The 25,937-nt window shown below is 44.7% G+C and overlaps 2 protein-coding genes and 1 non-coding gene across 3 annotated transcripts; all 3 read left to right on the top strand.

The window, feature by feature from the left end:
• The first annotated feature begins 5,400 nt into the window (after positions 1-5,400).
• On the top strand, positions 5,401-9,872 carry LOC127759505 (non-specific phospholipase C2-like). Its single transcript, XM_052283979.1, has 4 exons — positions 5,401-6,049; positions 8,428-8,945; positions 9,063-9,242; positions 9,350-9,872. The coding sequence occupies exons 1-4, from the start codon at positions 5,493-5,495 to the stop codon at positions 9,655-9,657; spliced, it is 1,563 nt and encodes a 520-aa protein (XP_052139939.1). The 5' UTR covers positions 5,401-5,492; the 3' UTR covers positions 9,658-9,872.
• A 2,703-nt stretch (positions 9,873-12,575) lies between these two features.
• Positions 12,576-14,161, top strand: LOC127768012 (aspartyl protease AED3-like). Its single transcript, XM_052293516.1, has one exon. It carries the CDS (start codon positions 12,622-12,624, stop codon positions 13,957-13,959), a length of 1,338 nt encoding a protein of 445 aa, XP_052149476.1. The 5' UTR covers positions 12,576-12,621; the 3' UTR covers positions 13,960-14,161.
• A 60-nt stretch (positions 14,162-14,221) lies between these two features.
• Positions 14,222-14,291, top strand: TRNAK-CUU (transfer RNA lysine (anticodon CUU)). The gene has a single exon. It is a non-coding gene; the product is annotated as a tRNA-Lys (tRNA).
• The last annotated feature ends 11,646 nt before the right edge of the window (positions 14,292-25,937 follow it).

The raw sequence follows: 25,937 nt of genomic DNA, 5'->3' as shown, positions 1-25,937 counted from the left end.
TTCTATTTTTTTAGAAATAGCATTAGTACCATTTTTATGACTGCTTATTAATTTAATTCTAGCTAAATTGAACAAACTAAAAATTTGGCTAGATTTTTCTCATGATATGGATTTATTTTCCAACTAACGTTGATTATAAATTCGTATAAATTTCATTTATGTTTATGTTTCTTAATTATTTACGCCAACAGTGATGTAATTCAGGAATTATTTATATTTAACTATGTAATTAATTGAGACAACACAAATTAATTATTCATGTTCCTCCACAGGTTTCATATACATATAGGATTACTCGTTCAGCGACACTATAAATCTGGTCGAGTAGAACTGATCAGATCAGACGCTGTATTTCAATAATTAGTATTTAATATGTTTTAATTCAATTTTCTCGTCCTTTCTTCCCGTTGCAACGCACAGGCACTTTTGCGCGTGGTATTAGGATGCCACATTAGCAAAACCACCCATATATACTGCCATAGGATTTTGAGTACACGGTTTGTATGAGTTTAGGGGTACATATTTCTGGTATCGTGGTTAAGGGACCTCCGGTGAACTTATTCCTGACGAAAATAAGCCCAGCACCAGCTCTCCGCCACTCGTTCACAGACGATCTGGGCCATCGAAGCTTGACTCAACGGCCCATGGACAAAACTGAATTACGATGCCACGCCTTGGTCCCCTACTGGGCCGGAAGCAGCGTGTCTTGCTTTGGAGGATTTCGTTGGGCCGGGACGGGATTCCTTCCCACCAACGTACTGCTAGGCCGAAACAGAATTCTGATTATCGTGATGGGCCGGTTGCCTGGAGTGGTACTATTCGCAAGAACGCGGGCATCAGTCCACCACGAGTCCACGATGATCGCCGAAAACGAACGGAAAGCGAGGATTCAAGGGTGACAATGACATGCCACCAACTAGAGTAACAATCGTCTTGTATATAATACCGTGGCCCACACGATAAAATGGCTACCATATCTCGCTTTGCTTTTGCCTTCCGCCTTTTATGCAAAGATATATGGTGTGTGTATATACAGTAAATTGACAACGATCGGAACGCGCTGATGCTTGTGCAGTGGCGGCTTAATTGGTTCGCGGCTTCGGGAGTGTGCTGCTGAGAGCGATAGCGCAAATGCGCAATCATGCATACCGATGATGATTCTTTTTGGCCAGGAATTTGGAGAACGGCCCACGTTACCTGTACTATGGTATAGGTAATCTCTCATTCCTAAAAAAAATCAATCATGATAAAATATAATATTTATTAGTACGATGAATTTGAATATGTATTTGTCTATATTACTATGCACGAGTACTATCATGCTATGTACAAACTTAGACAGGGAGAAACACCGATAGACTATTGCAGCTAGGACTAAAAATTAGTAAAGAGTTCTTTAATTAGGAGTACATGCTCTGCGGATCTACAAGTAACGGGGGAAATAGATTGTTGGATCGAACTTGGTCTGCTTTCGTGATGGCGTAGACCGACTGGAGCAATGCGAAAGCCACATATTTTATTGCACCCATTCCTGCTATACATACGGCCGAGCCATCCAACTCGTGTCTAATCACTGAGCTTATTTCTTATCATGTGTACCCAGACAAGCAGCATCTATACCTATATATACATTAGTGAGCTTATTTCTTATCATGTGTACCCAAAGAAGCAGCATCTATACTTACATATACACTAGTCAGGTATAAGTTGTATTATGAGTGGGACGCATAGCAATTTCCATTATACAAACATGACAATCCGGCCATCCTGTGCTGCTCCCGGACGTACACTCCCACAGAAAGGAATATTGCTCGGTGTGTACCAAAGGTTTTACTCCTACTTCTTTTTGTTTCCCTTTTTTTTGTTTCCCAGGTTTACTCCCACTTCACTACAAGTCGACACTCCCGGTCGGATGGTAACGACCCAACACTCTGCGATGCCCATACCTCAATGGACAATTGAAGCAGCAACGGATCAAAAGCACGCACCTGCAGTGCTGACGGCTTGACGTCACCGTTTAATTATTTTTCTTCTTCTTCTAATAACTTATTAATAATTAAACATGCCAAAGCAATCAAACCCAGCAGCCGTGCACGGCACAGCTCACACGGATGGGTCGTGCACGGACGTACGTACCGTTTCTGCTGACAGCCCGTACCGTTTCTGCTGACAGCTATGGGGGCCGAAAAAACAACAACAACAACAACGGGAAGGATATGGGATGACGACCACGGGCCGGCCTATATTCAGTCAAACAGCGGATTAACGCGCACGCAACGAATCCAAGCACAATTATCTTATCTCTCGCGCTCATATGATCAATCTTTTTTTTTTTTGAGAATTACAATTCTAGAGAGATTGACGAAGTCACCAGACGCATCGCTGTCGACGGGTACGTCGCCTACCACTGAAAGCATAACGCCATTAAATTCTAGAAAATTCGCTCCCATGGGGAGTCGGGTACATCGCCTACCACTGAAAGCACAACGCTGTTAAATCCTAGAAAATTCGCTCCCATGGGGAGTCGAACCCAGGACCTCAGATGCTACTGAGTCTCTTATAACCACTAGCTTATAGGCTCTTTCGCGATCAATCAATCCCATTTTCGGTGAACCAACTCATCTACTAATCTGGGAAGTGGACCCAAGATGACCTTTTTCCTCCTCAGGGCCTCTATACCTGTACTTTGCAATATACTAATCTAGAAGATGTATTGTTACATGCGTTTTTTTTTCTTATGTGGTGTTTTTTAAAAAAAATTGGGAGTGGGTGTGAATTGAACTGCAGTATGTGGATGCCTATGCTGCTCCTTTACCGTAGTAGAGAAAATAGTTTATTTTTAAATAAAGTTTATAAAACCAGTAGTACATACTTTGACTAAATTATAATGAAATTATAGGTTTTAGATCTAGCACCAAATTTATCACCAAACTATGGATTTCAAGTTAGTTGTAAATTGTTTTTTAAAAAAACAAAACTACCTATTTCAGCTTTAATTATGAATTGATTTTTAAAAATACTAATAATCAATGTTAAAACATTTTTGGTCACAGTGACAAGAAAACGGGGACGAAGAGAATATTACATCGTAAAACTCATATAGTTCCTAATTGAGTTGATTTACCTTGATCCCATTTCATAATCTACAGCTGGAACCTAATTATTTCCCTTTTACTAGTACTGACCCGTTGCTGTAAAACAGTGGGTTTGAAGAAAAGTGCCCGGTTTAGAATGGCCATCAAATACTTTCGGATCTATCACAAGGAAGCGTGCATGCATCAGCAGCACGCACGGGTGGCTGCCTGTTTGTTCGGCAGGCAGCGGGTACCTGACTCTGACGAAAGCGGCACACCGCACCGCACACATGTTCCCACTTGCTAGTCCCAAGGAACAGACCACCTACAAACGTGACCAACTCATTCTGGTCTCTGGACGTCGTCCATGCGCCACCTCGTCCATCGCCTTTCTTCCTGCGTTCTCAGTTCCCACCGCCCGCGCCGCTTGCCGAACAATGGTCGATAAGAGCATGTGCAATAGCAGGGCTATAATGCTATAAACCAGCTACAAACATATTTTAAAAAGATAAATAAGGAGAGAGAAGGACAGCGGACTATAGATTTATAACCAGCTGTAGCACGGACTTTAAGACACAGTGTGTATGACAGGTGGGACTAGTTATTAATAGTATAGCATGTAACTGTTGTATGAATGAGCTATTATATTGGCTATAAGTAAATTGAAGTTAGTAGTTGACTATAATATTAAACTTGCTCTAAATATTCTATTTTAAATCAAGATCGCACAAAACTTCATGGCATGTCGGGATAGGGCAGCCGGCCATCAAGAAGATGCTTGGCTGGGACTAATATTGCCACACATTTTTAACTAAGATAGTTAAGCTTAGTTTTGTCACACTTTTGTGGCAAACAAAATGACAAACTAAGCTTAGACAATGTTTGGCAAGAAAATAGAGTGTATGACATATGGGCCAGGTGGTTAAGAGTTAGATAAAATTGACTTGTGGCAAGAACCAAACACAGTGTACTAAAACTGTGGTTTGTCTACAAAACAGGCCCGCAGTTGCTGCCGCATGCGTAGAGCGTATCTCCGTCCGTGTTGGCCCATTCCGCGTGCGGTGTCATGCGGCGCTTGTGTTTTATCGCATCGATGCCTCCCCAAACAAGTCCAATCTACTCCAGAGTGTTGCCTGATTTACATGCTCATGTAAATTGTTCGCATGCAATGATGCAAATAAATTTGGGGACAGATTGTGAGGAATTTCTTAATCTCCATTACTAATGTCATTAAGTCGCACGCACGTTTAAATACTGAACAACTGTCAGCTGCAAAATCAATGAAAACGGCCGATACGTCCAAGATCCAACTGCGTTCGCTCGTTTCCGAGCACTATATATTATCGTTCTGGACATTGTCCATGCACCACCACATCCATCACCCTCTGTTTCTTCCTGCATTCTCACCGCCCTCGCCGCTTGCTGAACAATAATGGCCGATAGATAAGGAGATTATTGAAACAATGTTCTATCTAAAATCAAGATCGCACAAAACTTCATGGCCATATCAACACAAATACTGCATGACAGCATGTGACAGGATTTACAAAACTGAACGCCCTTGGAAACGGTTGTACCTATGGTTTTCACGAAAACGATTTCAAAACAGTTGATTCCCCATGAAATTCGATCAGTTTTTTAAAAAAGTAAATTATGTCTGAATTTTTTGAATCTGAATGAAGGTTTACCGAGTGGTTTGTGATCTCGAGCTTGCTGTAAACCTCAAGGTTTTCACGAAACCCATTTAAAAAAACCAATTACTAATGAAATTCAATCAAACTTTTATATAAAAAAAGTAGTTCTTTTTTTTGTTGGCTTTGAACAAGGTTTAACGAGTGGTTTGTGATCTCCAGCTAGATCTAAACATTCGGTTTCACAAAAGACCATTTAAAACCGTTAATTATCAATTTTCCTTTTTCAGAATGACTAAGGTTTGTGTTTGTGATCACGAGTCGGACTGAAACATCTGCTTTTGTGAAAAGAGATTTTCAACGGTTTTTGCATAACTTGGTACATGCTCGTACTACAAATATGCGTAAGGTTTCGTTCCAAAGAGAATAAATGTTTTACTAATTATGATCTTATTATTGTAGCAACTATAAATGTGCTTCAACAATAAATGTATACATTTTAATTTGTGCGAAACTATATAAATGAGGCGATATCCTGCATGGCTGCAAACATTTAATTTCCTCAAGGCTGTCCTGTGATCAGATAAGGAGGAATTGATTCTAAAAATTTCAATCACAAGTGGACGCATGGTGGACACAGTCTACGGCGGTCCACGGCAAGACAACCTGCGCCCAATAAAATGCCAAGCCACGCCACCAACGCGGAGGGGTCCATCGCGAGCTCCCCTCCCCACACACCACCTCACTCCCACTACGAGAGAGGAGGAAGCTCGCAATCATCGAATCAATGGCGGTTCGCCGCCGGCGACCCGGCCCCGTGGCGGCCGCCGTGCTGCTGCTACTCGCGGTGGCGACCCAGGCGGCGGCGAGCCCGATAAAGACGGTGGTGGTGGTGGTGATGGAGAACCGGTCGTTCGACCACATGCTGGGGTGGATGAAGCGGCTGAACCCGGAGATCGACGGCGTGACCGGCGGCGAGTGGAACCCGACGAACGCCAGCGACCCGTCGTCGGGGCGCGTCTACTTCGGCGAGGGCGCCGAGTACGTGGACCCAGACCCGGGCCACTCGTTCCAGGAGATCCGGCAGCAGATATTCGGGTCGGACGACGCGTCGGGGCCGGCGAGGATGGACGGCTTCGTGCAGCAGGCGCGGTCGCTGGGGGACAACATGACGGCGGCCGTCATGAACGGCTTCTCGCCGGACAGCGTCGCCGTGTACCGGGAGCTCGTCGGGGAGTTCGCGGTGTTCGACCGGTGGTTCGCGTCCGTGCCGTCGTCGACGCAGCCCAACCGACTGTTCGTGCACTCCGCCACATCCGGCGGCGCCACCAGCAACAACCCAGAGTACGTGCATTATTATTAACCTTCTCCTACTATTTCCGCGTGATATCGCTTTTGATGATTCGATATCTATCTTTGGGCTGGCCGCGACAAATGCGTTCTGATTCGATCGATATATCGTTTGCGTGTGGACGTACGTGATCGAATTCCAACCATCGTAGTATAGTTATTTCAATCTGCTGGGTTTGGTGGCCAAAATTATTGATGATGGATCAATGGTGTTCAGACTCGAGATGAGCTGTTGTTGCACTTGCACACTAGGATACGCACAAACTAAATGTGGCCGTAGTAGTTAAAAGAGTTGCATTTTGAACCAAACAGATGCCATCTTTTGCTTAATCTGTTCAATTTTGGATAGTGGTGATAGTTATTTTTCCTTTTAGCCATATTACTGATAGTTCTGCTAGCATAATTAACCTTGTAGAATCTGAACTGCGGTTGTACGTACAATATACTGTGGGTAGTATCTGAATTTTGAAATATATATACTGCGGGTAGTATCCGAAGTACTCACTAAGTTCAGGAATCAGTTGTCAACTAGCGGTCAAATTGCACCCTTTTTTTTTTCAAAGTCACGTGGCGATTTTACGCCTGCGCCGCTACACGCAATTAAGGGGATTCTCTGCTGCAAGCACAAGCTAGCTTCTTCTGCTGACGTACAGTAGAAACATTGCTAGAGTTCTCTCTGTCTTGTTCCTTTCCATTCAAAAGTACACTAGGATATCAGAGTCACACAGAGCAATCACTGTATGTACCATTTTTGAGCGGTGCTTTGTGCTTCCCTGTACAAAATCTGAAAGAGAAAGATTGTACTAGGCAGAAAGCCGACCTACCAATACCATAGTAAAGTTTAAATTCTTGTGGTCGCTCAACGTTCTAGCTTGCACCTGCCATGCACAAAGATGATGGCGCCCAAATGGCCAAATCTTTTTTTCAATATGACAATGAATCCATTTGATGCCCGAGGTGACCTAATCAACTTGGGTTAGCTGAACGATTCATCAAAAGGAGCAAGTTTATCAGGATTGGGATACTATAAGATTTTCTTTTTTAAGTTTAATTAATATTTATATTAATTATATAGCCATTGTGTATAAAAAAATGTAGTAATGATATATATCATGCAAATAGAGACATTTATGAAGAGAAACCACGTTGGTTTTGATATATTTAACTGATTTTTATATAAATTTGAGCATATTTAGTTACATTATTTTCAAACCATGTTATTTAAAATAATATTTTGTAGTATCGTAGGGATCGTAGAATCGGGATACCACCTAAGATTTCGTAGGATCGTGTAGTAATGAATAGTAGGATCGAGATACTATGAAAATTAAGATACTAGGTGGGATCGATATCGTTTTGGCTTGGTATAGGATCGTAGTATCGTAAAATACTAGGATACGAATCGGATACTGACAACCTTGAAAAGGAGCATCACATGCCCTGCAACTGCAAGAGCACTAACATCGATTAGTCTCCTGTCGGCATCATCAAGATAGAACGATGCCAATTATGCCACTATCAGCACCAGGATTTGTTTGGAAAAGAAACTCATCATGCCATCCACTTGTCATTAGACAGGAGTACTACGGTACTAAGTTAAAAAAAAAACAATAGCACTAGCACGGATTTCAAATCGGGGTATATATGTCGCGGGCAACCTTTGATTAGTTAATTTTCTTATGGGCCGTGCGTTGTTGATTAATTCCCTGCTTTTGCCCTTCGCTTTTGCTGTCGCGTGCTCCAGACCATCGATCAGGTTAACGCATTACGGTGAACATGGATTAAATTAGTCACTAAGACATCGATGGCTGGATCCACCGTCCATGTGAAAGCAGTCGAGGGAAAGGAGGCACGCAACGTCGAGAGAATGGTGGTCCCCTTTCGATCCATGGCTGACTGACACTGCTCATCGTCTCGCTACTAACCATGGGTACAGTTTGAATGGCCCCACCTGACAGTGAAATAGATTTTAGTGACAAGAACCGGATCGGATCAGAAATACGTGTCAGGAGGCAAGACACACACCTGGCCTGCTGGCCCATGATCGGAAACCCTTAAAAAAACAAGTGAATGGTACAGTAATGTATTGCGGTGACAGCGCCAACCACGAATTGTGTCGGTGCGTGGGGTCTGGTGAGTCGTAAGAAACCGAGAAGATTCCTGGATTCCACCGAGTTCATGCCGTGTCAAGAAAAAAAAAATAAATTAAGAACTGGGCTACGGATTAGTAGTGCCTAATGGGCTACGAACTTAAGAGAAGAAAGAACAGTTTGGGCCGGTACATGGATTCGGCCCAATTCGGGCACTTGGGTTTTTGATGATCGATCAAACTAATAAAAACTTGGTTGGCGTGTGTGTTTTTGGTCGTGCAGGCTGCTGGCGAGGGGCTACCCGCAGCGTACAATCTTCGACAACGTGCACGACGCCGGGCTGTCGTTCGGGGTCTACTACCAGGACGTGCCGGCGGTGCTCTTCTACCGCAACCTGCGGAAGCTCAAGTACCTGACCAAGTTCCACCCGTTCCACGGCGCGTTCCGCGACCACGCCGCCCGCGGCTCCCTCCCAAACTACGCCGTGGTGGAGCAGCACTACATGGACTCCAAGTCCCACCCGGCCAACGACGACCACCCGTCGCACGACGTCTTCCAGGGCCAGATGCTCGTCAAGGAGGTGTACGAGACGCTCCGCGCCAGCCCGCAGTGGAACCAGACGCTCATGGTCGTCACCTACGACGAGCACGGCGGCTTCTACGACCATGTCCCCACCCCCGTCACCGGCGTCCCCAGCCCCGACGGTATCGTCGGCCCGCCGCCGTATAACTTCGCCTTTGATCGCCTCGGCGTCCGTGTCCCAGCCATCGTCATCTCCCCCTGGATCAACAAGGGTACAGGTCAGTGATGAGTAGTAACGACTATTTTTGCTGTTACTGTGCCTAACTAAGCTTTGACTGCGTGCCTGCTTAATTAGTGTGTTTTGAACTGACAATTGTTGTGTTGATATTTTTCAGTTGTTCATGGGCCAAACGGGAGCCCAACCGCGACGTCGGAGTACGAGCACTCGTCCATCCCCGCGACCGTGAAGAAACTCTTCGATCTGCCACAGGATTTCCTGACTAAAAGGGACGCCTGGGCTGGAACGTTTGAGAGTGTCGTGCAAGGCAGAACTGAGCCAAGGACGGATTGCCCAGGTAAGACGGCCATGTTCAGTTGCGTACTGCGAATGTATGTAATGTAGTAATAGTCTTCAGAAGTTGTTCACTTGGCACTGCCTTTTTATCCTTGATGCAAAATGCAGAGCAACTCCCAATGCCGATGAGGATACGGCTGACGGAGGCGAACGAGGAGGCGAAGCTGAGTGAGTTCCAGCAGGAGCTGGTTCAGCTGGCGTCGGTGCTCAACGGGGACCACCAGCTGAGCAGCCTGCAGGACACGATCAGGGACAGGATGAACGTCAGGGAAGGCATCGCGTACATGCGGGGCGCTGTAAAGCGCTTCTTCGAGGCCGGCATGTCAGCCAAGAGGATGGGCGTCGACGACGAGCAGATCGTCAAGATGAGGCCATCGCTCACCACCAGGACATCCCCTGCGATCGAGCAACCATAGAAATAGAAACAAGAGCAATAGAAGCAAATAAGGATACAGGTTTATTATATATGCTGAAAAAGAAAAAAAAATCATGGTGCTTGCATATATGTAGCAGAGCCAGCAAGGAGTGCTTTGTTCTAGAATTAGTTGAGATCTCTCATGGATCGATCTATATACATGGCCGGGCTGTACTGTACAAATTGATGAAACGTTAATTATTGGCTTAGTATACAGATCGATCGATTGCAGTGCACTTGGCATTTTAGCAATATAAATTCTCTTTCTGACAGAATAAAAACTACTCTGCTCTACACGAGGAGCAAATAAAGAGTATTAGGTAAGGTGGGTACTCCCCCGCAGCAGGGATGCAAGCGGGGCAGATAAAAGGGTTTTTTATGCGGGTAGTGGGACTATCCACTTGCATCCCTACCCCGCAACTGAAAGTTCTTTTTAGCTACTGACTAGTAGCTTATGATGGGAATATTTTTAAAATGCAAAATAATATGTGTCGTGCAATTTTCTTTTATATAAGTTTATCTAAAATCAAATAAATCTGTATTTTATTCAGAACAGTTAATTCTTTAATTTATTGTAAGCTAATCATTCACCATCTTAACGGCTTTCGAATTGACTGTTAGTTTAACCGATAGTTCGAACTCAGTCTTCGGCCTAACCGACCATACCGAATATTCATATGTTGTGCTGGGTTGCTTCTTGACTCTACCTTTCGTTATTGGTGGTCTGGCTACCTGGTTCTAGACTTCAAGCAGGTCTCGTTTGATGCCCCGTAGGATGTCTTGCTGTTACAGTAAAATTGGCGAGTTAATTAGTTCATATACTGATGATCGTGCACAATATTCAAAGATGGGGCAACCAAAGGTTGTAAAAACCTATTTTGTAGCTCAATATAAAGGGTTGGACGGTAGAATCAACAAAAACTCTAGGCTTGTCAGCTAGCTTGAGAACTCTTAAGATGCACTTGATAGTATAGTGGCAAATGGTATATAGTTTTAACTTCAAGATTTTTTATTCAATCTCCAACATATTCATAATTTCTTCTTAAAAAAAATATTTGGAGGGACATCTCTTCCTCCAAATCTCTATTTTTCTTTAGCTCGAGAACACCACATAATTTGTGAACCTTTTATACAGTGGCCAAGAGTAGGAGTAGGTTTGTTATTCTTCGGTAGGTTCCAACTTGTATACGTACGTGACCATTTTTTTTTATTTTCCTGATTCCGAACACACCCGGACACGCCGATTGTACATAGAGACTCTGGTCGATCGCGGACGATAGATTTCTCACGTCTATCGGGGCCCGGTACTCATACGCCGACAAAGTATCTTCGATGCGTGGAATAATTCCGTCATCGTTGGAGTGCACATCCCATTGCATGAATGCATGGATCGTCCATGTGCTCTGCCTGAGCAGAACACAGCAGCATCCATAGCTAGCAAGCACAAACGCGATCGATGAGTGAGTATGCCTTGAGCTCCTCATCTCGTCGCATGCATGCAGCACTAGGGCACTAGCTCCTGCCTCCCGCAAACCCCCATCGATCATCCCACTATCCCAATACCAACCACCAACACCATGGAGTACGTACAGTCTGTGCAGGTCACACTCGTACACCGCAAACGCGGCAACTGCGCAGCAGCCACATGATCTGGAAGAGGCGATCTGGATCGAGACTTCGAGAGCTGACCGAGATAGCATGCAATGCAAAGGCTACATGCACCAAGGACCCACAGGCATCGCAACAATTTCCCTTCAGAGTATGGGTAGGCGAAGTTGGAAATTATTTTTTGAGAGAAATGTTACCTCCTTTAATCTTGATAACATTTGATTGGTCCAATCCTTCAACCGGTCCGAAAAAAAAAAGAAATTTTACGATCTCAAGAAAGTACATGAAGGTACTATGATGTTATACTAAAATTTTTAATATCTACAAAATATTAGACTATAAAATATGATATCTTCTGATACATTTATAAAACCGATAAAATTATCTTTTCTTTAAGCTCTGTACAACTTGCCAATATGTTTTACCCCAATACAACGAAAAATAATTTTAGGATAAAACTTTTAAAATTCTACCTTTATTGTACAAAAGCTAAGCCTACATGAAACAAATGAAAACAATAAATTAATTCAAAAATGAGTTCTAAAATTCAGACATGCCGTGGCCATTTTTGTTGTTCTAGGCTAGCTATTATCGTTCACGGGTTGTCATGACAAACTCTTCCTCCTAATCTCTAGAGCACATGCAATTGAAAACGGACGGCGAAATACTTTTAGCAAGTCACCTAGGTGAATATCCAACTATTTATTACATGTCAACTAGTTAAATGGTTAAAAAAATTTTATAAGATAGATACTTATGCAATATGTTACCCCAGACATGCAATTTTAAATTTAATTTCTACAAGTTGTAACAAAAATAAAAAATCGAACTCTAATTACTTTAAGTTTATTGTTTTTATTACAATTTATAGAAATCGAATTTAAATTTATATATTTGTGAAGGGATAACATATCAATCTATCTTATCATTTTCTAAAATTTGTTATACTCATTTAGTTAACATATAATAAACGAGTGGATATCCTCGATTAGAATCCATCTCAACAGATGTATAATTTTCCTCCTCGCTTCATTTTCTTTGCCGAGTGTATGTATGATGGTAAGGGAGTAACTTGAAGCATAACAAAAGGGCACATCATATTCAAAACATACCTGTTTTGCATTGATGTGGATATTTCTCTTTCTAACCACCCAGTGACAAAGTATTTTACGAACTGTGATTGACAGTTAAAGGATCAAATTGGATAGGTAGGAACGGATCATCTCATTCCATCCACGTCTCATAGGAACGAACTCCCGTATGAACTGCTATATATACACCACCATCTCCAAGCCAGCTCCTCGCATCACACTAGCTTGACACGCCCTCAATTTCTCACACCAGAAGCAAAGCAATCATGTCACTCCTTGCATTACCACTCCTAGCCTTCTTGTCCATATTCTTGACTCCTACAACTGCAGTGAGCAGCTCAACGCTGCAGCTGGCACGTTCTCACTCGGTGACGCCCAATGCCGGGGCGCCGCTCAGCGCGTGGGCCGCGTCCGTAGCCGCCCAGTCGGCGGCGGACACGGCGCGCATCGTCAGCATGCTCACGTCGGGGGCGGGGCCTCTGACAACCAGAGCCAAGCCCAAACCCAAGAACAGGGCAAACCCACCCGTGCCGATCGCGCCGGGGCGTCAGATCCTCAGCATCCCGAACTACATCGCCCGCGCGGGCCTCGGCACGCCGGCGCAGACGCTCCTCGTGGCCATCGACCCCAGCAACGACGCGGCGTGGGTGCCATGCAGCGCCTGCGCGGGCTGCGCCGCCTCGTCGCCGTCCTTCTCCCCGACGCAGTCGTCCACGTACCGCACCGTGCCCTGCGGCTCGCCGCAGTGCGCGCAGGTGCCCAGCCCGTCCTGCCCCGCGGGCGTCGGCTCCTCCTGCGGGTTCAACCTCACCTACGCGGCGTCCACGTTCCAGGCCGTGCTCGGGCAGGACTCGCTGGCCCTCGAGAACAACGTCGTCGTGTCGTACACCTTCGGGTGCCTCCGTGTCGTCAGCGGCAACTCCGTGCCGCCGCAGGGGCTCATCGGCTTCGGCCGCGGGCCGCTCTCCTTCTTGTCGCAGACCAAGGACACGTACGGCTCCGTGTTCTCCTACTGCCTCCCGAACTACAGGTCGTCTAACTTCTCCGGCACACTAAAGCTCGGCCCCATCGGGCAACCCAAGAGGATCAAGACGACGCCGTTGCTCTACAACCCTCATCGCCCTTCACTCTACTACGTCAACATGATCGGGATCCGCGTCGGCAGCAACGTCGTGCAAGTCCCGCAATCCGCGCTCGCGTTCAACCCGGTCACGGGCAGCGGCACCATCATCGACGCCGGGACAATGTTCACGCGGCTTGCCGCCCCGGTGTACGCCGCCGTGCGCGACGCGTTCCGGGGCAGGGTGCGCACGCCGGTGGCCCCGCCGCTGGGCGGGTTCGACACGTGCTACAACGTGACCGTCTCGGTGCCTACCGTCACGTTCATGTTCGCCGGGGCGGTCGCCGTGACGCTGCCGGAGGAGAACGTGATGATCCACAGCTCGTCGGGCGGCGTCGCGTGCCTGGCGATGGCCGCGGGGCCCTCGGACGGCGTGAACGCGGCGCTCAATGTGCTGGCCAGCATGCAGCAGCAGAACCAACGCGTGCTGTTCGACGTCGCCAACGGCCGCGTCGGCTTCTCCCGTGAGCTTTGCACGGCCTGATCGATCACTGTGCGAATTGCGTAATTGTATTGTACGTACGTACTAGCTTGGCCGTCAGGCGTTCGACTTTTGGCTTACCATTCATGAGCTCATGCCACAGTTCATCTAGTATGTTATTTTTAAACGCTGAGTTAGTAAATAAGGATTGTAATAGGTGATTTCGTGTGGGTTAAATCAATTATGTAGCATATGTGATACTGTATGTGGCTTGTTTGGTCCTTGTCTCGTTAGAGAATGAAAACGATCCGATTAAATTCAAGCTGCCCGTCTAGCCCAGTCGGCAGAGCGCAAGGCTCTTAACCTGGTCGTGGGTTCGAGCCCCACGGTGGGCGTTCTCCTTTTTTTTTTTTGTGTTCTTTTTGCCAGCACAAGCCCAAGCCTCCCAAGGAGAGAGTTCGGCATACAAACACGCGACTTTATTTAAGCAATAACATATCAACGAACTGAATAAATACCTTAGTAAAACTTAGGTTTGGTCAGTGCTAGCAGTAGGCAAAGCATTCTTTCTCTCGGTTCTGCACCTACTTTATTTCAGCAATAACATACAATCAACAAACTGAACTACACCGAGTAACTGTAAAAGTAGGCACAAATTCTTCCCACTTCTGGTTACGTGATTTCTGTCCGCGGTTCCGCTCAGTGAACGACCTGTAGTCCAGCTAGCTAGCTGGTCGCCCAAGACGATGCAGATGCTACACATCGCCTACCCCACTAAACGAAAAGTTAAGGCTCGATCGTGTTGGTTAAAGGCTTAAAGCTCAGTTCTTCGGTCAGACCACATGGATCCATATAATCTGCCACAACATTACTTGCAATGTCTTTTCAACTTACTGGATTTGGCGGAGAGGTAACTAGCCAGCAACCAGCTGTTGACCATAGTGGCGAATGTTGAAGCAAAATTTAGGGCCTACCGATAAAATAAAGCAAACTATGTATCTTTCAAGAAAAATACTCCCTCCGTTTCAAAATATTTGACACCGTTGATTTTTAATACGTGTTTGACCATTCGTCTTATTCAAAAAAAATATACTCCCTCCGTTTCATAATGTAAGTCATTCTACCATTTTCCACATTCATATGGAGGTTAGTGAATCTAGACATATATATCTATATAGATTCACTAACCTCTATATGAATATAGGAAATGCTAGAATGACTTACATTATAAAACGGATGGAGCAAGTAATTATTTATTCTTTTCATATCATTTGATTCATTGTTAAATATACTTTCATGTACATATATAGTTTTACATATTTCACAAATTTTTTTAATAAGACGAACGGTCAAACATGTGCTGAAAAGTCAACGGTGTTAAACATTTTGAAACGGAGGGAGTATATGTTAGCGTGTGTACGTCGATATCAGAGATCCGATGGGACCCCCTCCTCTGAGTTCGGCTGAGGGGCTAGTCGCATCAGATGGACAGCTTGGGCCCCTATTCGAAGTGAAACAGATGAACAAGTGAGAATTATACAGGTTTGGAACACTTGGAGGGGTAACACTGTACTCGTGTTGTTTGTTGGATTCCACATCTAACTCCTGTGAAGGATCTTACAAATTTATCAACTATTCAGAGTAGTTCCTCTTCCTGTTTCTTTTGGATTTCCTGAGAATTTCATAGAATCCGTTGAAGTCTCTCATCTTTAGGCTCCAATCTCCTTCGGCCTGGTCCCAATTCTCCACTTATATTTCTTCCAGGGACACCACATGACAGAAGTTCAAGGGAGAGGTCAACTTTATAGGGATTTGGTATGAAAAATATTGTGTCGGTAACTCCCTATGTCACCCGCTCTATCAGTATCAGGGCAGGCACGGATAGAGCTCATTGGGAATGGAGAGTGATAAACGTCTGCCATGCATCACCGCTCGATCCACTTAGGAAAGAGAGAATAAGAGTTATCGCTCATCAACTTAGGAAAGGGGGAATAAGGGTAATGGCAACAGAGATCAATGGAACTGGCAAACCAAACTTTGTCGATAAGGGGCTATTATCATGGGTTCTCGTTTGGACAAGATGATACCTGTGAGGTACCACGTGATATTTTTTATATGTTATGTTTATACCTTTGGTATATTTTGATACCTGTCGGTACCAGCACGAGGAAGAAAGCTAGATGGATATGCATCTTGTTGCCACCCTGTGCTCGTCGCGTCGTTACATGCACTGGCCTCCACTGTCCGCTTCTTGTTGCTCCGCCTTCTGCCCCCATGCCGTTAGCATTCTACTCGCATCGCTATCGTTGGGTTGTCATCTGCTACCTCCGTCCTCTCGGCAAATAGAAGGGAGAGAGAATCCATCGCTTGTTTATGTGTGAGCCGCCCAACCGCATCGTCCCTCATGTCTCCCTCTGTGTGTGTGTGTGTCTATTCACGGTTTTACCAGCATACGTGCAGGGCACAGAATACGGTGCGTAGCATTTCTGTTTCGATAAAGGCTATGTTTAGATTCCAACTTTTTTCTTCAAACTTCCAACTTTTCAGTTACATCAAACTTTCCTACACACAAATTTCCAACTTTTCCGTCACATAGTTTCAATTTCTTCAAACTTTCAATTTTGGCGTGGAACTAAACACAGCCAAACATGGATATAGTAGCTTTTTATTTTTATTTTTTTGAGAGGGGCATGACATATAGCTTTGCGAGGGTTAAAATCGCGAGAAAAGGCAGAAGAATAGCAGCTTCGGACAAATTGGGCCCAACGATGCCGTGGCATGCGCCCAAAATTGGTTTAGGTCGATTGGATGGCCTAGAAATTGCTGGGCTGGGTTTTGGTCGATTTGATGGCCCAGAAATACACATCGCCATGGGCTTATCGCCATAGTCCGTGACCGACACCACCTTTTGTGCTGAATCGACCGAAACTGATTTTGCTCCTACTCCACGGAGTACAGCAAACGGCGATCGCATCCATTCCAGTTGATACAGGTTGTGCCTGCAAAGGCTTGGCATGAGGCAGCGCACCCATGATACTCCTACTGGGGAAGGGTTGGTCCATGGTGCGCCGCGCCGCGCCGTTTAGCACGTGAGAGGAGACAGGCGACTGAGGCAGGGTCTTGATGGTGAAGGGCAATGGGCCAGCTTCGCCGTACCGTACGGTGCACGCAGGCCGGCATAGTGATGGATTGCAGGCCCAGCCCGTCAACCAGGCCGGTGCATCCCCACTGAGTCACTGACACACACACACACACCGATTCGATTCGATCGCCTTTCCGTGCACCTGCTTTAAAATCGTCGCGTACGGCCTCGGCATCTCTCTGTCACCTCACGCTGACGCGTGCTAAGCCCAAGGCCGGGGAGGCGTCGGATCGGATCGGATCGATTGTCTGGCTGGTGCCACGTAAATCGTCGTCGCTTTCTTCCACCATGGGCGGCTTTCGCTTTAGCGATCGTTTGACTCGAGAAGACACCGCACCTTGCAAGTCGAGAGCTGCTTTTTCTGCGTGAGAAAGACACACCGGGGATGGATGATCACGTGAAGTTGGGTCGAGCACCGCGATGCAGGCAGGAGCAGGAGTGGAGAGGAGAGCGTGTTTTTGCAAGTGGAGTAGGGGACGGCGCGGGGACGTGTCGGCGTTGAGGGAGGCGACGGATAAGACGGCTGCGGTTGGACCGGAGGCCGGCTGGTGCAGTGCAGTGCAGGCTTTAATAAGGTAAGGCAGGGGCACGGCGGGGTGGTGTTGGGCCTGCGCGTCCGGTGGCTTTTGGCAGGGTTTAGTTATTGTGGTCGTTGTCAGGACGCGTAGATAAAACAAAAGAAAAGAAAGGCGGCCAGCGCCGGCTGCGGATGCGCCTGGCCCGGTCCCCTCCAGCTCCTGCCCGCGCGGGGCTCGAGGCGCCCATCCGCACAGTCTCTCTCTCGCCACGCCGCGCGCTCTCCTCGGGAACCGCCGCGCCAAAGCCCTCCTCTCCTCGTCGTCGCCGCGCCGCTCGACCAACTTCCACCTGCGCCTGCGCGCTTGCACCTGCGCTGCGTCTCCCTCCCTCCTCGCGCCAGCGCCAGCGCCAGCAGTGCGCGCGGTTCCGCGCCGAAAGTTTCTTTCCCCGTGCCCGGTGGCGGTCGGTGGTGGGGTGTGTGGTGCCCAGCAGGGCCACCACATCGCGCGTCTGCCTGCGACTCCGCGTGCAATGTATGCATACTACTGTGCCTAGCCGAAATACGGTGGTTAGATACGATAACGTGCACGTTAGATGGGCGCTCCCTTCCGCCGCCGCTACTCCCAGTTTTCGATTTCCTTGATGATGCCGCTACTATGATCGCCAACTGCCGCACTTGGTGGTTCGCTACTTCGTAACTGTGTATGATACTACATTCTTTTTAAAAATTATGAAACGGACGTTTAATCCTTCATTTTATTAAAAAAATTAATATAGTATATAAAAGTATATATTCAAAATTACTAAATTTTATTTGATGATAAAACAAGTCGCAACATAATAAATAATATTTATATTTAATAAAATAAATAATTAAAAATTATATCAAAAGTTAGCAGTGTTATATATTTTAAAATATATTTTCAAAAGCAAATGATATTTAAAAGTCAACGTATAGCATTGATCTGTGCTACAGTAGGATAGTTTGCTGCTGATATATCAGCTAGCTTGTTATTTTATGCAATAATTAAAGGTTGTTCCTCCGTTGAACACAAAGGCCTTATTCGTTTTGAAGGATTCCTAAAGGAAATCTCAATTCCTTTGGAATAAGCACTATTCATGCATTCGGTTTGTAGGATTCAAAGGAAAATTTTCCATAGGAACAATATTCCAATCCTCTAATCCTCCAAAATGTACTAATTCCATAGGAATGAAAACATCTACTCTATCCTCTTTTGTTTAGCTCGGTGGAGGAAAAATTCCTGTGTTCCAATCCTTTGTTTTGCACGTGCATTTCTACATTATTCGTACGTTTTTCCTATTCCTGTGATTTGGAAATCCTGTGAACCGAATAAGCCCAAAATGTTTGCCGTATATTTACCCGTGCAAGAAAACAATTAACGTGGCAGTAGAAGTAATGTCAAAACATTCATTTGCAATTGTACAGGTTCCTTGATGCACCACGGTACGGTTAATTCCAGTGCATACGAAGTACGTATACGGTACATATTTACTGTATGAGTCCTGCTATACATACGACTCTATCATCCGACCCGCATCCGACCATGGCTCATCTACCAATGGTGCGTCCAATTTTTCTCCATACAAGCTAGTTTTTATCCATGTGGGACCAGACAAGTAACAACTAGAGAACTAGTCGGACAAGGGATTTTTCTCCATGCAAGCTAGTTTCTGTCCATGTGGGACCAGGCAAGTAACAACTAGAGAATTAGTCGGACAAGGGTTGTACGCACTGGTCATATGTATAGCCATTTCCTTACTGTATTATGTGTTCAGTCGAGAGCATCCGATTCTAAAACATGATTAGGGTACAGTTGTGATGCATTTCCAGTACGATGTTAAAGCCTGTTGCCTCGTTTGCCGAAACGGCCCAAGTAGAAGGTGACCGACGCGCTGGCAGGCCCCTGCCACATCCATCCAGCGATGACCTTGAGACGCGATGCAGCTCGCACACATCTCGAACCCACTTTCCTCCGACTGTGACACTTGTACAACATCCTTCTTACTACGCCCAAAACATTTCTGGCATCCGTTCATTTCTGGCGACCCATTTCTGGCATCCGTTCGATTAGGACAGCAAAAACGAAAACGATGAGACGAAAGGAAAAGAAGAAAGACTTGTTCTAGTCCTGCGATTGCTGGTGATCGACTGCAAGTGCAAAAGGCGCCACCGTTAATAGTTGTTCAGTGACAGTGAGTACAGTAGCTCGATCGCTAGCTAGCTATAGCACGTCATTAACAATGGCGATGGCTCAGCAAGTTGCCGATTAATTATGCCGATCCGTACGCGGTTTACCGCCCGATCGAGCGGCGCGCAACCAGCTCAGCGATCCCAGTTCTTTTTTTTTTTACCCTGCGGCTCGTGACAAGCACGGAACGTGACGGGGTTTTACTCTAGTTTTAATGGGTCCGACACTGATCGATCGGGGCTCTGTCTTTCCTGACTCTGATCTTTAATTGGGACCAATGAGCAGCGGAATGATGGGATTAACCGGGCAGAAAGGGCTCGTGATCTGCGTTGCAGGCTGGTAGTAGGCTGGAAATTTTACTACAGTACTGTATTGAAGTTACTACAGGTACCGGTGGATACAGTGCTACAGAACCTCTCACCAGTCGTTTCTAACCTGCACAATAGTAGTAGTCAGGAGTTCACCCACAATCCTCACAAATTCTGTAACCTAGTCAGAGTACTACAGTAATGGTTTTAAATTATGTGTTTCCACCCGTTAATCTTGTTTTTTCTACTCCTATATTGACTGTTAATTTTTATATACAAGCTATTACAGTAATGCAAATGTCAGAAGATTATACAATCTTTAGTACAGTGATTTTTACTATATATTGACAGGATGCATCCAATTCAAATGCACGGATATATCGGCTTGAAAAAATACATTCCATGCAATAGTTATGGAGAGGTAGTCATATATATCCTTGACTTTTTATCTTAATCTTTTTTTAAAAAAGGAGGTTAAAAATACTTAAATCATGGGTTATTTTTTAAAAATAAATCTGTTGTCATTGCATCGCCACATCGCGACAGTATTTCAGTATGCTGTCCGAAAGGCAAACACCTACTGCTAGAAATAATTAAGCTACTCCTTATAATTTTCTTACTCAGTCAATTAGAAATATCTTCAAGAAAATTCGAGATATAGGAGTAGAACTTAATCTTGTTGCCCCACAATTCGGGATTGGCTACTCTCTCGTTTGTCATGCATGCACATTTTTTTCTCAAACTGTTAAACCGTGTGTGTTTTGTTTTTTTAAAAAAACATCGGTACTAAAATAAGATCATCTCTCCCCCTCTTGTTTATTCCAAATTAAGATTATTTTTAAGTAATCATTCCATTGGATCGAATTTGTGAAAATAGGAGACAAATACATCAAAACTAGATAAATTGAGGGACCAATAGTATTGGGATTAATTTATGAAATGGTTAGTCTTTTTGCTTTTGTATTGGCATGTGTGGGATGGGTGAAAATAAAATTATTTTTGGATGGAGGTTGTATTTTCTATATAGGAGTTTTTTTTTAAAAAATACAAACAAATCTATTTTCTATGTTTATGATACTTAATATATTTAGTTAATTACTATGTACATTTAGTAATGCCTCATCTGGTTTTTGTACCGTTAAAAGTCTATGCCAATTGACAAGAAGCCACTCCAGATGAAGCCTTAATTGTACTAGTACATACCTACGGCGCCATTAACATCTCTTTTTAATAGATGATGTCGTTGATTTTTGTCACACGTCTGACTATTCCTCTTATTCAAAAAATTTACGTAATTATAATTTATTTTGTTGCGAGTTGTTTTATCACATAAAGTAGTTTAAGCATGATTTAAAATTTTTTGAATAAGATAAATGGTCAAACATGTGTTCAAAAGTTAACGACGTCGTTTATTGAAAAACGAGTACTTGGCAAAGATTGAGAATCGAGTTGTTAATGATGATACATTTGCAAATGTTAATGGCGCGTGTTCTTGGAATTTTGCGACCATATATAATTCTACTAGTACAACATTGGAGTACTGGAGTATAACGAAAGGGCAATTTCTCCTTTAATCGATGTACTCCATGGTTCGAACCACACAAAGAAAAGGTTGCAGTTAGCTCGCCATCATGAACCACACATTGGCAGAGAGACAAAAAGAAAAGGAAAAGAGCAACGCGTACAGTGTCAACTCGATACAGTAAAAGGCCCCCGATATGATGCCGGCTGCGTCGTCAGTGGGAGGCGGTTCGGAAAGGAAAGCCTGTGTTACGATCGATAGTCCATTTGCCTTCTCGACAAAGCAATTCTCTCCCTGCGCACGCGCCGTCAAAATTAGCCCCAAGCTCACCGGTTGTGCACACAAATTGCCGCACCGCGTGTGCAGGCAGGCGGCCGCTTTTGCGAGAGTGAGACGGGACAAGCCGTGCACTAGGACCCAGCTGTGTGTGAGAAAGAATGAAATTAACTTTGGTTAAAAGAAGGGTATACGATGGCAAGAAGACTCTCTCCTCCAGTATGTGAAGTGTGGTGCTGGACAATACTACCACCAAGTACACGGCGCTGATCTTGAAGCCCCCCAAAGTCCAACTTGGTTTTGGTATGTCAACCACGGTGCATGCAATAAATTGTGCACCGGGATTATGAGAGAGAGAGAGTGTGTGTGTGTGCATGTCTGACTGTGACAGCGTCGCTGGCAACTGGCAAAGGACCACGGAGTCAGACGCGGCTCATCACGCTGCCGCAGCATCGACCGATCGATCAATGGATCGGCACGGTGCTCTAGAATTCCATCGCAATTCGCGACGCCCGGCTAGCAGTGCACCCCGGATGGAATCGCGGGGTTTGGAAGAAGAACCCAAAACACCCAATGCCCAATGGAGTGAGCAGCGCATTAGCAGTACGTGTCACGAGACGTCAGATGAGTTAAAGCGAGCGATGGAAGATTGGAGGGAGAGGAAGTCGTTGAGATGAAGGTGGAGCGCGACAAGCCGGGCTAAATTCACGGAGGTTGGTGGTGGGGGGCCCCTGCACTGCACTGCACGTACGGACTGTGCTGTGTGCAGTGCAGCCGATCGAAGATCTCCAATAATTGGCGCGCCATCCGCTTTACCGCAACGCGATCGACGCAAACGCAGCCGAGGCACGCGACGCGCAATAATCGGCGCGTTAATTTGCTTGTGTACACGGTGCAGCGATCCATCGACTTATCCCGTCGTCCGGGATAAATGCATCGAGCAACCTTCACGCTCCCCTACTACTAGTAAATGGCAGTAAAATCGAAAGAGCTCACTGCAAGTACGGGGGCTCTAGCCATGTGTCCTACTACATGGATCAGACCCGTCGATCATATTATGCTCCTGTAGCAAGCATCTACTGCTGCAGCGTACTACGTTTGCTGCCACCAACGCCGCTTTCCTCATTGTGTATAGACAGCCACGCTAATACTAGTAGGCTATACCCAGGCTTACTGATCCAGCGTCAAACAGTTGGTTTCGTCCTACAGTATATGGCAACGTGTTCGCCCTACACTGTGACCTGTGTGCCCTACAATGGCATGCATGCTGCTGTTCATGGCGCGGCGCCGGCGTTCGATTCGCCGGGACTCCAACTCCGGTCCGGCTGGCCGGCCGGATCGACTACTGTTTTGGGAGCTGATCGATGAGGCCGTTATTAGGCAGGGAGAGGGCATGCAGCTGGCAGAGCGCGCAGGCCGATCGAGGCAGTAATTACACGCCACTAACATCCAAAACACACGCGGTCCCATCCTGTCCAGGCCTTACTACTGCCTTGCTTACCCGTACCGCTCCAATAATTTCCTTTTGTATGGTAATGCCGCTGCCACCGCATTCGCCCCGAGTTTGACCAAAAAAAAAATGGGGGGTGGTGTTTGTAACGATTTATTCCTTGCTGAAATACTAGATTATATTTTTAAAAAAGATTAAACTTTATCCCAAAATTTATCGAATGTATATTCACTTTAATTTGTTACTACTAACATGTAATTATAATATAAGTTCAGTGTAAATCATATGTAACTAAACAAAACTTGTACTGCAAAGGGAGAGTGTGTACACGCGTATCCTCTAGATCACAGGATTGACTCTCCCACATTCACGATTTTCTGTCTCCTCCGTCAAGCACAAATCTTGGTACCATCCAACAGCCAATAAATCAATAAATTCCCTCTCAAACTACCCGTCCGCAAGCGGACAACAAAATTAGAAAATTGTTGTTTTCTCCACAACTTTACACAGAGCTACAATTTTAAAATAGTATAATTTTAATTATATACACTATAGTTCTTACTTAATTTCTTTTCCTGGTAGACTGGTACCACCTCTGTCTAACAAAAATTCATTTCTAAGTATGCGCATAGATAGAGTCGTATTTATCCATACATAGCTATAAATGAAGTATTTTTGAGATTGAAGTAGTAGTGTAGTACTTCCTGTTTTGTGTACAACTATTGCTTCAGTTTTTCAAAATTACATTTGGTATTTTACATACAACATATATATATGAACCCATAATGTAACGGTGCATATCTTTTACCGTTTTCATCAATTGACATGGTATTATCTAAAAAAAATCAATTTACATGGTAATTTATATACCACCCGAGTGGACTTATGGCTCCTTTTCAGCATCTCGAGTCAAATTAAAATGTTGCCGAAAAAACTACCAAGATGTTATTCCCCTCTATTCAACAATATATTTGACATGGAGTAGTAGCAAATGCAAATCAAATATGAGATGCAAGAGGTGGATGGTTTCAACTGCCGTGCCAGTCCTGTATTCAATCACAAACACACTCACAGTTTTTTCTTAATTAAATAATGTTTGTAGGTATGTCTTTCCCTTCAAATCCTTTTTTTTAAAAAAATCAAATACTATTAATACTTATTTGGGTTTACGGAAAGGAACTGTAGTGACTGATTTGAATACTCCTATATGAATACAAACACAAGACCTTGGTACTCAATTTTTTAACGACGGATCGGACAAACATCGCAGCTGCTTTGTGGAGCTTTGCAGTGGATGGCAGCGTGGACGCTTTCCTTAACCTTGCCCCTTTTGGTACGGACAGTTTGTTTAATCACGGCGATGGCGCGAGAATATATGATTAGCTAGCCACCTAAGGTTCCAGCTGCACTAATCTCCCGGAGCTGATCGTATAGTTTAATCCGAGTAGCGTGCCCATCATTTGCCCAATCGGTTTAGTTTATTGCCGACGCCGGAGCGAAAAGACGAAATGGTTGTTTAGTTTAGCAATTATTTAACCGATCGTGCTACGGGAGCAAACTGGCGGAGAATCTCACTTGGCTTTTTACCTCTCGCCGCGGGATGCTCCCTCCTCGTCGTACACGAACACCATTTCTCAGGGCTTCCTCCATGTACTGCAAACAAAGTATTTTTAATGTCTATATTTACTACTTTACGTATACAGTACTAGTAGCACTAGATCACAAAAAACGGACACACTGATTGCTAATTAAGACTATTTAGATTCTAACTTTTTTTTCTTTAAACTTTAAACTTTTTCGTCACATCGAACTTTTCTACACAGACAAACTTACAACTTTTCAAAAAAAAATTCCATCACATCGTTTCAATTTCTTCAAACTTTCAATTTTAACGTGAAACTAAACACCACCTAATTTTATTAGGTTCTACTTTTGCCTATTTTCCGTCTACTAAAGTGGAGGGCATATAGAAATATTCTAGAACCCAAATAAAAATATGAATAGGTTGCACATTGGGCTACATCTTTTTACCATGGTTGATGGTTGCACACATTGGACCAAACTTCGTTCAACATTTTCACTTAAAATCAGATTTTATTACCAAAATGTTATATATGGATCAATGGCCCACCTGTCAAGGATGTCGTACAATTAGAAAAAAAGGGAAAACATGATGGAAAGGTACCAACAATTCATCTTGTACCATGCCGGTGTGCTTCTCTCCTCTCTATGTTTGGGCAGCGTGGATGGAGGTCTAGTTGAAGCCTCAGGGCAACACAAGGGATATTGAGCTCAAGGATGAAGCATGATGGTATAGGTCAAGTCGTGGGGGAGGTGGAGCTCAAGCACGATCCGATGGAGGTGTGAGCAGAAGTCGAGCTCAAGCACAGTAGTGCACCATGGAGGTTGAGATCGATCAGTAGGTGATTCAGGCACAGACTAATAAGGAAAAATCTTTCTTCCCCATCTGTTTTTTTTTAAATAACAGATAAGCCAATATATAAGTAATATATACAGCCAAAAGTAATACTAGTGTATACACTCCTCATCTCATAATTGAGAAAAAGAAAACAAATTAAAGAAAAAGACTAAAAAACTACTACCTCCGTTTCAG

This window comes from Oryza glaberrima, chromosome 1, assembly GCF_000147395.1.
Source record: "Oryza glaberrima chromosome 1, OglaRS2, whole genome shotgun sequence".
In the NCBI taxonomy this organism is placed as follows: Eukaryota; Viridiplantae; Streptophyta; class Magnoliopsida; order Poales; family Poaceae; genus Oryza; species Oryza glaberrima.
The sequence above is the reverse complement of the archived record's forward strand: the minus strand, read 5'-3'. Positions and strand labels throughout refer to the sequence as shown.

What these genes read in the sequence shown, in the direction of transcription:
- LOC127759505 (XM_052283979.1), top strand. Translation starts at nt 5,493, where the DNA reads ATGGCGGTTCGCCGCCGGCGACCCGGCCCCGTGGCGGCCGCCGTGCTG. An exon ending in GCCACCAGCAACAACCCAGA is followed by an intron (nt 6,050 to 8,427) that starts GTACGTGCATTA and finishes TTGGTCGTGCAG; the next exon opens with GCTGCTGGCGAGGGGCTACC. An exon ending in GCCAAGGACGGATTGCCCAG is followed by an intron (nt 9,243 to 9,349) that starts GTAAGACGGCCA and finishes TGCAAAATGCAG; the next exon opens with AGCAACTCCCAATGCCGATG.
- LOC127768012 (XM_052293516.1), top strand. Translation starts at nt 12,622, where the DNA reads ATGTCACTCCTTGCATTACCACTCCTAGCCTTCTTGTCCATATTCTTG.